At 40.1% G+C, this 14,232-nt stretch overlaps 2 protein-coding genes across 2 annotated transcripts in view; both read left to right on the forward strand.

The window, feature by feature from the left end:
* Positions 1-14,232, forward strand: part of NLRC5 (NLR family CARD domain containing 5) — a 940,085-nt gene that overhangs the window by 134,282 nt on the left and 791,571 nt on the right. The window lies entirely within an intron of this gene.
* Positions 1-14,232, forward strand: part of RSPRY1 (ring finger and SPRY domain containing 1) — a 30,933-nt gene that overhangs the window by 1,171 nt on the left and 15,530 nt on the right. The window contains exon 2 of the mRNA XM_081107586.1: positions 10,637-11,141. Coding sequence (XP_080963712.1) covers positions 10,792-11,141 — 350 coding nt within the window. The 5' untranslated portion in view covers positions 10,637-10,791. The remainder of the gene's footprint in view (positions 1-10,636; positions 11,142-14,232) is intronic.

The raw sequence follows: 14,232 nt of genomic DNA on the forward strand, positions 1-14,232 counted from the left end.
CCAACCCAGGTCTGTCCGGTAACGTCACACGGTGTGGCAAGGACCGTGATTGTGCCACCGGAGGGCCTGCTGTTGAGGAAGGAAAGTGGAGGCACTTTCTAAAGCAAAGCTGGGTCCAGCGGTTCTCAACCTGTGGGTCGCGACCCCTTTGGGGTGCCGAACAACCCTTTCACAGGGGTCGCCTAAGACCATCGGAAAACACATATAGAATTACATATTGTTTTTGTGATGAATCACTATGCTTTCATTATGTGCAATTTGTAACAAGGAAATTGGGGGTCCCCACAACATGAGGAACTGTATTAAAGGGTCGCGGCATTAGGAAGGTTGAGAACCACTGGTAGATGGAAGGGATTCGCGTTCACACAGGAATGGTCCATCACTTCGGGAGCCATGCGGGACTGAAAGCGTCCAGGTTCACAGCTGCGTAGGCACTATCATACTCCAACCCCAAGGTTCCCACCCCTGCGGCGATGGGGGTGGAGGGATTCCCAGTGTTTGCTCAGAGTTTTAATTTACTCTGAAATGCTGGTGGTGCTGGCAGGAGGCAGCCCTAGAACATAATCTTTTTCCTTCAGGAAGTTTGTCCGCTGACCGCTGACATTTTCTTCCATGTAATTTCATCTCAATAATGTAAACTACCTCCCCTTTTTTCATATATATATATATATATATATATATATATTGTATATATATAATATATATATTGTTTGTTTGTTTTCATGGCCTTTGGATGTCTACAGGTAGGAAATCTTTCTTCCTTCCTCGGGTGTGATTTTGTAAGTGAGACTTCCTTTTTCCTCCATGGACATTATGCCTTCCTATAGTAGTTTCAAACTAAAGATGAGCAATTGCTTTTAAATCCCTCTTCCACAATGGTTTGTTTTCCACCACCGGTAGAGTTTGCATTTCCTGGGGTGGCATCCTGCTGGGTGGCTCCTCTATGAGGTGAGAAGACACTTGTGTCCAGGTGTGACATTTTCCTGATGTCTAGTTAGTGGCATCTGTTAGAGTTGGTTTTCCAAATATTCACTCATTTATGATTTTTTTGAAGCTTGTTGCTTTTCAACAAAAAGCTGACTCGTGTTTCCTGTTTTTCTGGTCTTACATTTCATGGGTCTTTTAAAAAAGAATCACTGTGGTGATTTTGTAAGGTTTCTCATTTTCCAGGATACACGTTGTCCTGACCCACTGCCTAATGTCTGTCTGTGACCTGCTTTTGGCTGTTTACACAAACACTTCATTATTTCTGTACTCCGTGATTATTTTTAAGTTATTGATTATAGGAAGTTGTCCTAGCATACCCTATGTGGACTTTTTCTGCTTTGTCAGCAAAATAACTTTTCACTTAGTAAATTGGCTAAGAATCAAGAGGAAATAAAAACTTAACATTTTGTATAATTGTCTGCTACTCTGTAGTGAATGGGGAAGAACAACAACTCTGAAGTATGTTTTGGCAAGAGAACAACAACAAAAATCGTTGTGGGTTCCTGAAGTGCATTTACAACAGTTTATTTCAACTCATAAGCTTAATTCGGTCTGTCAAGAATTGCCTATACCAGTGATGGCGAACCTATGACACGCGAACTCATTTTTTTAGTTGATATTTCTTTGTTAAATGGCATTTAAATATATAAAATAAATATCAAAAATATAAATCTTTGTTTTACTATGGTTACAAATATCAAAAAATTTCTAACTTAATCAGAGTTAAGGGTTTTTCAAAATGCTGACACGCCGAGCTCAAAAGGTTCGCCATCACTGGCCTATACCTTCCCTAATAATAATTTGTTATAATGAAAGGAGACGTCACGTTGCATCCTTTAAAATACAACTCTCTTGGATACTCTAATAGCGATCTAGTTTGAGAAGTTATTAGGAATTCTTGAGGACGGAAATCACTACTTTAAATTGGAGATTTTCTGCTTTGTGGTGGGATCTTTATAAAGTAGGAGGTGATAGCCACCGGGTTGCACCACAGATGGGAACCACAGTGGAACCAGTAATGTATTTCAAAAGAGTTATTTGGGGAAGTAAGCTCTCAATTTAGCTTCTCTCAAATATTTGATATTTTCAAGGCATTTACCATTGAAATTGCATGGTTATCCCCTCCCACCCCCTGTATTCAAATTAGAAAATTGAAAAATAGAATAGTCAGGAAGTAGTGAACCAAAACTTGGGCCACAGCCTTTAGGAGACTTACAAGTTTTAGGAGTGTAAAAGAAAAAGCATTTTCCCTTTGGTTTATCTATTCAATAAGTCAGCTTCTGAAATAGTTATCTTGCCAATCTTTATGGTTAGAAAAAAAGCACATATTTGTTATACTTCACTCTCAGTGTCCATTCCAAAAGGAAATGCTTGCTTGCTGTATTTTTTTCAGCAAGCAAGAGCATGTTTAAGAGCATATTTAACTGTGGGTAACTGTGATACATACAGGGCTAAATGAGGTAAAGTTAATCTTATAAACAGTGGGGGGCTCCCCTTTCTCCCTTTCTGAGTTTTTGAAAACCAAGAATGCATTTTAAGATAGCAAAGAATTGATGCACTCCTTAAGTTTGTTAAGGAATGAACTCTGCTCATAGCTTTCTTATTGCTTGAAATTATAGTTTCCAGGCATAATTTCATGGGTCCTATACACATCAAATAGAAGGCTTGAAATACCTTACTTGGCCAGTTTATTATTACCTCATAGTTTAATGTTACAGTGTTAGCTTATTCTCACCCCTTCTACCTTCTGAAGAATCACGTTTTCTCTCCGGTGATCCCTTGGTGCCTTGGTTCCCAAAGTCTGACTCCTACCCTGCCCCACCCACCTTGTGGGAAGAGCAGCTCCTTTTTTCCGATTCTTATTGCTTCATAGTTATTCATACTTACACATGCCTAAGGGCTACTTATTCATAACCTACCAAGTGAATCATTAAGAGTTGCTAAAACATGGTGTTCAGAAACCAAAACCAGCACAGCAGAGCTTACTGCTGTCTGACACCTTGTTCTCCCAGGACGCCTGGCCTGGGAACCTTGGCACCGGGCAAAGCTGCTTGCGTGTCACGTGCTCATGCGCGGAGAGCGGTTCCTTCAGTCATCGGAATGGTGCTTGTTTTCCATGGCGCTTCCTCTTGTGGTTTTTGGTGGTTTTGTTTTTCAGCAGAACTACTATTAGCTTCGTTATCAATTTAATTTATGGGCTTTTGGTTTACCTTTCACCGTGGTCAGGGTATTTGTGCCAACAATCTCTGGCTTATAATTTAAGACATGAATGTGTGGCAATGCAAATATAAACCCTCCATACCCTTTTTGCTAACGCTGATATGTAGTCACCTAAAAACTTGCTAGGACAGAAATACTTGATGTTACTAAGTTCCATTTCCACTGGAAAAATGGAGGAATGAGAGGCCCGCTCCTGGTGAACCCGGGGATGCTTTACCCGGAGGCTCCATGGGCGGGATCAGGTTATGGGTCGGGCCCTCCGGGTGTTGTCTGTTGCTGTCCTTCGTCTCTTTGCCAAGAGCATGAGGGACCTTTTTTTTCCATCTCTGCTCAGGGCCTGGCATGTAAGCATTATAATCATATTTATTGAATGTTTTTTGTTTTTCAAAGTGGTAAGTATTTTGGAAACATTCTCTACTTTTACAAATTTTAGAATAAATTCACTTAATGTCGTTATTGAATACCTTTTAGCTTATGGGTATCCAACTGAGTGTTTTCAGACACCATTTTAAGTAGATTTCATTAAGCAAAGTGTTGCTATCCATGCTGTTTATACATTTTGTTTGCTTCTCTTAATAGTAAAGAGTTTTCTTTATTAGAAAAACCCTATCCTTCAGGTTATGAATCATCTGTTTTAATAACACATCTGTATGAGTTCCTATTATTTTGTCTCCTGGGGGGAAAATCCCGAGCACGGTGGAGTGTTATGTTTTTCTCCTTTGTGCTCCAGCCATCATTAGCACTTACCTCAGTTCTTCTGTAGTGTTTTCTTTTGGGTCCAAGGCAAAATTTTCAGTCTTGAGACCTAGCAGGGACTATTTACTTCTCCTTTTTTCTTTCTTTCTCTCTCTCTTTTTTTTAAACTATTATTTGCTTCTGGGAATTTCTTAATCTATCCCAACCCTAAATTTTACACTTTAATACATTTTTTGAATGCTGAAAGAATTCGTCTTATGTTTCATATAAGACTGTATTCTATAATTAATTCTTTTTTTTTTTTTTTTTTTTTTTTTTAAATATATTTTATTGAGTTTTTACAGAGAGGAAAGGAGAGAGATAGAGAGTTAGAAACATCGATGAGAGAGAAACATCGACCAGCTGCCTTCCTGCACACTCCCCACTGGGGATGTGCCCGCAACCCAGGTACATGCCCTTGACCGGAATCGAACCTGGGACCTTTCAGTCCGCAGGCCGACGCTCTATCCACTGAGCCAAACCGGTTTCGGCAATTAATTCTTTTTAAAATACATTTTTATTGATATCAGAGAGGAATGAGAGGGAGAGAGAGATAGAAACATCAATGATAAGAGAGAATCATTGATCGGCTGTCTCCTGCACATCCCCCACTGGGGATCAAGCCCGTAACACGTCCACCTATGAACCAGGAGGTCACGGTTCAATTCCCAGTCAGGTCACATGCCCAGGTTGCAGGCTTGATCCCCAGTATGGGAGTGCAGGAGGCAGCCGATCAATGATTCTCTCATCATTGATGTTTCTATCTCTCTCTCCCTCTCCCTTCCTCTCTGAAATCAATATATATGTGTGTGTGTGTGTGTGTGTGTGTGTGTGTGTGTGTGTGTATTTACATATATATTTTTTAAAGTTGACTATACTTCAGAAAAATAAAAGCAAAATAAAAATAAGAGCAAATATATTTCTGGATAAGGCTCTCTGTCTTGATAGGGTTTGAGTTACACAGGTGTATGTATTTGACAAAATTCTGCACATATATGCATAGCACTTATACATTTCATTATATGTAAATCTAACCTCTAAAAATATATTCAAGCCTGGTTAGTGATATGTATTCTGAACTATTTAGGGGGAAGTATACTGATGCCTGTAACTTACTTTGAAATGCATAAAAAAAAATGGGATGGATGGATGATGGGTAGAGATGGATAGATATGTGATAAAGCAAGTATAGTAAAATATTAATGGTAAAATCCAGATGGCGGGTATGTAGGTGTTCACTGTAAAATTCAACTTTGCTGTGTGTATGAAATTTTCATAAAAAAATTGGGGGCTAATAAACATGCACAAAGAACTATCACTCATAAGACTATCTTAGGAAAACATCCAAAACATTTTCTAATGAGAGAAAATCATGAACATTTCCGGTGCATTATCTATTGTTACTTTTTATGCTCTGTGATTTAGCCTTGACGGGTGAGAAGTGAAATGGAAAAAAAACACTGCATCCTGTAACACTATTTGGGAATGATAAAGCGAAGATGACAGCAACAGTAATTTCACGCCCACAGTTTGGTTTTTATTCCTATGGCCATTTATTTAACCAGCCTCTCCTTTCTTGGCAACATAATCCTGAGGTCTTATTTTCAGAGGAAAGAAAGTGTTCTTAATGTCACTGAGCTGTCTTATGATCAAATGCAAGCAAATATTTGAAGAGCTGAATCATTGATTCCTGGACCATTTGTTAGAGAGGATTAGACCAGTTGGCCAGATGTCTCTTGTGGTGAGCTGTTTATGGTGGTAGAGGTCTGTGTTTTGAGTACCAGACCTCATTGCTTTAACACAAAACTTACTGAGAACCCGAGTTTGATTTTCTTTCCTCTCAGAGCAGCTTTATAAAATATATAAAATACAAAAATCTAATAAATCATAAATAAGACAGAAGGGGAAGGAATAGTCTTTACTTTCTTCTTAAAAAAGAGTCAGTCCTGGTCGGTGTGGCTCTATTGGTTGGAGCGTCATCCCATACACTAAAAGGTGGCAGGTTCGATTCCCTGTCTTGACAGGTTGCACACTTGATCCCTAGTCAGGGCATGTGGCGGGGGAGGACAACTAATCAGTGTTTCACATCAACATTTCTCTCCCTTCCTCTCTCTAAAATCAATTTTAAAATAGAATAAATCAAAATTAATACTATTCAGAGAAATAGATTCACAAAGGAAATGCTTGATTATAATTATGCTCTTGCAGAAAAATTGCTGTGAACAATTTAATGACTTGAAAAGCATTACCATTTAGATGGTGAGAAGTCTTTCTGCTAAGCAAAGGCATCTGGGGGTATCATCATCATTAATACAATCGATAATTGCCATATCCATGGATGATTGCCATGGCCGCAGATTTAATAGTTGTGTGTGTTTAAATTTTGTGACTAGCTTGTCTTTGGCCTCAGATGGACTTGACTGACCATCTAATGCTAAGTAGTCTTCAAAGTTAAGGTGAAGGATGTAGGCATTACAGGTTTACATAATCTCTAGTCTTATTCATTTTCTCCTTCATTCAGTCTGTCAGCCCTTGGATGACCTTGCCCAGGAGCAAGGTACCATCTAGGTCTAGGTTCATTACGATGCTCCATAGGGTACATCTGGTGAGACATATGGGGAGCTGTTTTACTCATGTGTTGCTGTGCATTGTACATGATGACTAATGGAGGTAACTGTGTCCTAGTGGGTATTCTGGCTGGCCACTCCAAATATAGTCAATTCATTTTCCTGGAAAGAAGGTTAACTTTTTTGAACCCAGAAGAATCACCCATTCGTGTTTCAGTTTGTCCCTTCATCCAGTCAGTAGTAGGTCCTGCCTCCTGTGCCAATTCTTTGTTAGGTTCTATATGCAGTGATTTCCAGACCTGGTCCCAACAGAATCACCTGGGGAGCTTCTTTTTAAAAAAAAAATATATATATGTTTTTATTGATTTTTTAGAGAGAAAGGAAGGGAGAGGGAAAGAGAGATAGGAACATCATCTATCGGCTGCCTCCTGCACGCCCCACACAGGGGATCGAGCACACAATCTGGGCATGTGCTCTGACTGGGAATCGAACTGGCGGCCTCTTGGTTCCATGTTCAACAGGTGAGCTACACTGGCCGGGCATCACCAGGGGAGCTTTTAAGAAAGCACTTGCTTGGACCACATCCTAGAAATTCTGACTCTGGCTATTTGGAGTGGAACCAGGAGTTTGAAAAGAAGTACCTAAGGGCTTTGAATGCTCATCACCTTTGGGATGATTAAACTACAATCTCTTCCCAGGTGTAGTCTAGAAGTATAGCTAAGTAAAGGTTATTTCAGTACAAGGTAGATGAGTTCTAGAAAAGATAAACTATTTTGTTATCTTAGTGCTCTTTTTAAAAAAATATATTTTATTGATTATTTAGAGAGAGGAAGGGAGAGGGATAGAGAGTTAGAAACATCGATGAGAGAAGCATCGATCAGCTGCCTCCTGCACACCCCGTACTGGGGATGTGCCCGCAGCCAAGGTACATGCCCTTGACTGGAATCAAACCTGGGACCCTTCAGTTTGCAGGCCGACGCTCTATCCACTGAGCCAAACCAGTTAGGGCTATCTCAGTGCTCTTAAGTCAAGTCTTACTCCAGAGTCCCACCTCCCAGATTATTTTACCCCTGATTAGCTAGGTCTCATTTTCTAAGAACATCTTGCATTTGGGGATCCTTTAGGTATAGGCACTGTGCCATTTGTTTTATAAGCACTGTTTGATTTAATCCTCCCAGTAGCACTGTGAGGTGTAAGAAGTATTACTCTCTCCCTGTTGTAAAGTGTGTCTATAGTGAGGGTAATTAGAATGCTTAGCTGTCAACATTGCAGGCCGGGCCCTGTGCCCAGTCTTTCTGACTGCAAAGCCCCTCCCATGTGCTGTGGTGGCCTCTGGCATCCTGTACCAGCTCTGGAGCCTGAGTGTTACTGTCTTAAAACAATGGTCCACATGATGCTTTTGGAATGAGATAAAGCCTCTACAGAGTAATTGTTTAAGTTCACGGCCCAGGCTTTTGCCTGAAGTATTTATTCACAGTTTGTTCTCTGAGAAAAGTATCAGGAGTGACAGCCTTTTCTGGAGGAAGAGCTATAGGTTTTTAGTGCTGCATAAATCGGAAAGCTCATGCACTCTGCTTATTTATGTGCCCTGCCTTTGGCTGTAACTTCAAAAGCACTCGATATATGCTCATTTCAGAACGTTTCAAAAGATAATAGCTCATATTTTTTCCTTTATGTTTTATAGCCTTACCTTTGAAATGCCTCACAGCTTCTCCCACCTATTTCATCTCTTCTTTACACCGGGTCTTTACGGCTCGTTCTTAAAAAAGAAAGTCTTTGGTTTTGAAATATTTGAAAACTTTTTTTTTTTTTTTTACTCATTTTTCTTCTCTGACAAATTTGGTAGTTGACATCATTTTCTGGGTTAAATAAGGAAAGTGACTTAGAAGAAATTGACCCAAGCTACACTTGAGTTCAATTTGGAAATAGAAAAAAAAACAAAACCCACAGTTTTTGTCTTCTCACCTCCTAATTTAGTCATATTTTGAAAAATGCCTGTTTGTATGTATTGGATATCTTCCACTTACTTTGAGACTATACTAAATGGAGAGCTGCATAGATTAATTATTCTACATTCAGTTCATATAAGCCTTAGCGAAAAAGTTTTGGATAGAATAAAATTTAAAAATTTGTGATCCAACAACTTTTTAACTCACTGCTTTCCTCACAAGCACTCCCAATACTTTTTTTAACTTATTCCGAATAGCTTTACAAGAGTTGACATTTTCTTTGGATTACAAAATCCGAATTTTTAACCGGTTGATTGTTAATCCGCACTATTAACGGGTTAATGATTAATCCGAATTTTTAACAATTAATGGTTAATCCGCATTATTAACCGTAATAATTTGGATTTTGTAGTCAAAGAAAACTTGATAATCATCAAAAGTGCTTTATTCAAAGTAATGTCTATCGCTAGCTACACATTTCCCCCATCTTCCAGGTAATTTGCGGATACCATCCCAATAGAACTTTTCTTGTTTTGAGGCAGACCATTCAGAGACCCAGTTTTCCACTTCTTCGTACGTTTTGAAGTGCTGCTCAGAAAGCGCGTGTGCCAGCAATCGAAACAAGTGGTCATCTGAAGGAGCAAGACAACAAAATAGCATACATATCAAATCGCATATATATCAACATATGTGTAATTCCATCTATTGAAAAAAATCAGCATTATTTATATTTTATTGATTTTTCACAGAGAGGAAGGGAGAGAGATAGAGAGAGTTAGAAACATCGATGAGAGAGAAACATCGATCAGCTGCCTCTTGCACATCCCCCACCGGGGATGTGCCCGCAACCCAGGTACATGCCCTTGACGGGAATCGAACCCGGGACCTCTCAGTCCGCAGGCTGACGCTCTATCCACTGAGCCAAATCGGTTTCGGCAAAAATCAGCATTATTAACCGGTACACCTAGTGCACACATACTTTCTATCGCCATCTTATCTGTCTCTTTCTTCAAGCCCACTCCCACTTATGAGCAATAATTAAACTGGACAAATGTTTCAAATAATTTGTTGCAAAATCTGTTCAAATAATGGAAGTAATTTTTCTCTTGTTTCTAATCCCACCGAATTATACATTTAATTTATGTTTATTCCTGAGCCATTGCTCAATATCAGAGGACTTAATTGTAAATAAAGCAAATGTTTAGTGTCCATTTGAATCTTAATGGGTCCAGGTCTCGGCATGACTTTTTACTTTTTGCTACCAGCCCCATGTCAGTCTCCTGCTTCTAAATCTTTCTTTCTAGACCTAACCAGGTTTTTCAGTTTAATGAAGAGCTAGTTCTATCATTAGGTTTTCAGTGATAAACAGACTGTGTGGGGTGAGAATGGCCAGCCACGAATTTTTGGAGGACAGGGACCGTGCCTTGTTCTCCCAGGGCCACATGGTGCCTGACCCGAGGTGCTTGGTCAGTATTTTCAAAAACAGACGGTGCGTCCTTATTCTTAACTGTGCAGCAGCTATGTCCTACAACAAACTGATCATTGTGAAAATGCAACCTTGTTGCGTCTGCCTTTCCCCAAACAGAATCTGGCTTAGATAACAGAAAAACTTTGTAACTACTTGTATGATTTCTGTAAATTCTCAAGAGAGCCTCTATGGGAAACCACTGTATTTGGGTAACTTAAGTGGAACGCCCTATCTTTTCATTCTTCTTGATATCAAACGGGTGCTATCACAATTTTATCATACTTTTTAACAACAAACCTCTGTAATTAGATATTTTATTTGAAACATTAAATTTTCTCATACATGTAAAGTAAGAAAGGAGGCAATTGATTTTTTTATCCAAGAAAGGAACTCTTGAACAACTGTACACATTTTTCTAATGTAGTTCTATATATAGAACCACACATACTTTGTAAAAAAAATCAATGGTAACTCCTATGGTTTACAAGGATATGGTTTAGCAATCAATTTTATAATGTAATGATAACAGTGATTGATTGTTCATTCTCTCGTGCAGAGATACCTCTTTGAGTCAGAAACCTATAAAAATAACCAAAGACAATTCTTCATTGCAATCCTACTGTCTATGAAATCAAACTAGAAAAGTTTGAGTCATTGAATAGCCACAACCTTTGGTTCATTTTCCTTTTGTTTTTTTCTTTTTCTTTTAGAGCTGCTGCTGGATGACCAGGATTCCCTGTAATTGAGAATGTTGGAGATCAACTCCGCAACTTTCTTCAGCGATCAGTTGTTAAAAACAGATAGGATGCAAGTGTCTCAACCCCGGATTATGAAAACAATACTTGGAAAACCGAAAACTATCTAAATGATTGTCTTTGGTTGGGCCGTGTTCTTAGCAAGCAGAAGCCTGGGCCAGGGTCTGCTGTTGACTCTTGAGGGACACATAGCCCACTTCCTGGGGACTGAAGGTGCTGCCGCCGCCATGGGGAACTCCTGCATCTGCCGAGATGACAGTGGAGCGGAAGATAGTGTTGACACCCAGCAGCAACAGGCCGAGAACAATGCAGTACCCACTGTTGACATAAGGCACCAATCCCGGGATCCTGTTCGGCCACCAAGGAGGGGCCGAGGACCACATGAACCACGGAGAAAGAAACAAAATGTAGATGGGTTAGTGCTGGACACACTAGCAGTCATACGGACTCTTGTAGATAAGTAAGTATCTGAGTAACGGTCGCCCTCTATAATGAAAAGTGATCTGCCAGGAACCATAATTCTTGGACTCCTTCGCTTCACAGGATGTATTCGCCAAGCTTTGAGCTCATAAAGCAAGGGAGAATATTTTATTTTTCCTCTGGTGGCAGAGTATATTTTACAGTTGGGTGTTTTTACTTACTAACATTTACTCCCAACTGGAAATGTCTAAATATTTCTTTTTTTTTTCTTTTTCTTTTTTGTCAATCCTCATCCAAGGATATTTTTCCACTGATTCTTAGAGACAGTGGAAGGGAGGGGGAGAGACAGAGAGAGAGAGAGAGAGAGAGAGAGAGAGAGAGAGAGAGAGAGACATCGATGTGAGAGAAATACATCAATTGATTGCCTCCTGCACATGCCCTGACCGGGGCCTGGGATGGAGCCTGCAACTGAATTATGAACCCTTGACCAGAATCAAACCAGGAACCCTTCAGTCCTCGGGCCAACACTCTCTCCACTGAGCCCAAGTACTTAGTCTGACTAGGGCTGTCTAAATATTTCTATAGCAAAAAACACTAATTAAATCTGTGGTCTTTATAGGGAATATAGTAAATATGAAGTGAGTTTGTATTGCAGGCTACAATAGGAAATGGTTTCACGAAAACTCACTTTTATCCTGTCTACTCCTCTGACCAGAAATTCAGAGCATACCTGCACGCAACTTGTGTTGGCATCTTAAGAGCATAGATCAGCCAAAACCAGTTTGGCTCGGTGGATAGAGCGTCGGCCTGCGGACTGAAAGGTCCCAGGTTCGATTCCGGTCAAGGGCATGTACCTGGGTTGCGGGCACATCCCCGGTGGGGAATGTGCAGGAGGCGGCTGGTCGATGTTTCTCTCCCATCGATGTTTCTGACTCTCTGTCTCTCTCCCTTCCTCTCTGTGAAAGGTCAATGAAATATATTTAAAAAAAAAAAAAAGAGCATAGATCAAGGAGTGTTCATCTCCCTCCCCTTTTTAATCTCCCTATTTGGTCCTCTCAGATCCATTTGGGAAAGTTGTAAGTGGAAACTGCAGGACACACCTGTACCTGTTTTGCTTCCCTCTGCTTTGTCCAACTCTTAAATACGGCATCTCAGGTTGAATAATGGCGAAATCAAAGGGCATTGTTCAAACTGAAAAAGCATTTTAACTGAACCACAAAGTTCAGTAGTTAGGAGCAAAAGTTTTTGAATTTTTGATGAACCGTGATGGACCAAGATTCAAATTCTAACCCAGCCCCTTCACTAGCTACATGACCCTGGGAAGTGACTTCTCTAAGCCTCAGGGTCCTCATCTTTAGAAGGGGAATAATGCCTTTCTTAGAGGGGTTGTCATGAGATAATAACAATGCTTTTTATAAGTTATATCTGAATTGTTTTTCCTTCAAGCTCTGCTAGTAAATTTGATTGTCTAAATATTTGATAATCACGTTTTTAGAATGTGATTTTGTTTAGTTCCTCAAAAATCATAGCATAAAGCAAAGTATACCTGTGCATGTTATTTTAAGGTGGGTTTTTTGTTTTCCCTGGTAGAAAGAAATTTGTTCTGCACATCTTTTTAATGTATTTTTATTGACTTTTAGAGAGGAAGGGAGATGGAGAGGGAGAGAGAGAGATGAAACATCAATGATGAGAGAGGATCATCTATTGGCTGCCTCCTGCACACCCCACACTATGGATCGAGCCCTGACCAGGAATCGAACTGTGACCTCCTGGTTCACAGGTTAATGCTCAACCACTGAACCACGTGGGCCAGGCTGTTCTACACATCTTTTTATCTGCTATGGAACATGCTGGGGGAAAGTGTTTCTTATACATATTCTCCATAGTTCAGAAAGGCCTGACTGAGTTCATTAAAACCAGCCTTTGCAGTAGTTCTGAATTAATTTAATGTAATCTTAATATGTTTGTAGGAAATACCTATTGAATAAATCTATGCCATTTACATCTTCCAAACTCAAGCAAAGGACTAGAAGCTGTTATATAAAATTTCTTCATGGTGAAATTTAAAACATACCATAAAACTGTAGTGAAAAGTTGTCCCTCCCAAATAAGGAAGTAAACCATAAGCAATGCTATTTAAGTCCATTGGAAAAACCGATACAGAATAGATTTTGCCATATATTTTAAAAAGTGATTCAGAGAGTCTGGGGGCAATGTAGGAGCTTTATGTATTTTTTAAAAAGATATCTTTTTTTTTTAACATATTTTATTGATTTTCTACAGAGAGGAAGGGAGAGAGATAGTTAGAAACATCGATGAGAGAGAAACATCGACCAGCTGCCTCCTGCACATCTCCCACTGGGGATGTGCCCGCAACCCAGGTACATGCCCTTGACCGGAATCGAACCTGGGACCCTTCAGTCCGCAGGCCGACGCTCTATCCACTGAGCCAAACCGGCTTCGGCTAAAAATATATCTTTTATTGATTTCAGAGAGGAAGGGAGAGGGAGAGAGAAACACCAGTGATGTGAGGGAATCATTGATCGGCTGCCTCCTGCAGGCCCCACACCGGGGATTGAGCCAGCAACAGGGACATGGGCCCTGACCCGGAATTGTACCGTGACCTCCTAAGTTCACAGGTTGACGCTCAACCACTGAGCCACACCAGCCAGGTGCAAGGTAGGAGCTTTATTTCCAATCTTCAGCAAATTATAAGAGAACTTGCTGATAAAGCACATACTTCACTTCCATGAGGCAAGTGATATACACTTGAGTAATCGGGTAACTTGCACCTTAAACCTCTTGTGCTGAGTTACAACTTTTCTGAGGGTAGAAAACTGTGTAGAACAAATGTGAAGGGCCACGTTGGAGGATATAATGGCAAAGCAGGGTTCGGTCAGTCTCTAAACAGTCACATAGCTTGCTTTTTAGAAACTACTGGAGGAGAAGAATTTTATAACATAAAGTTTATAAGGCTTTTAAACGACATGAAAGATAGACGGGCCTAGTGAGAATACACCTAAAAGGGTGTCTGCAGTTGTAAAATGTATTTATTGTTCTCCTCGTTACTTAGGAAAGGGTGACGCTGATCTGACAGGAGAGCACCGTTCTTAATAGAGAGTTTCTGTAGC

The sequence above is a fragment of the Myotis nattereri genome (genome assembly GCF_964212035.1).
Source record: "Myotis nattereri genome assembly, chromosome: 15".
Classification (NCBI taxonomy): Eukaryota; Metazoa; Chordata; class Mammalia; order Chiroptera; family Vespertilionidae; genus Myotis; species Myotis nattereri.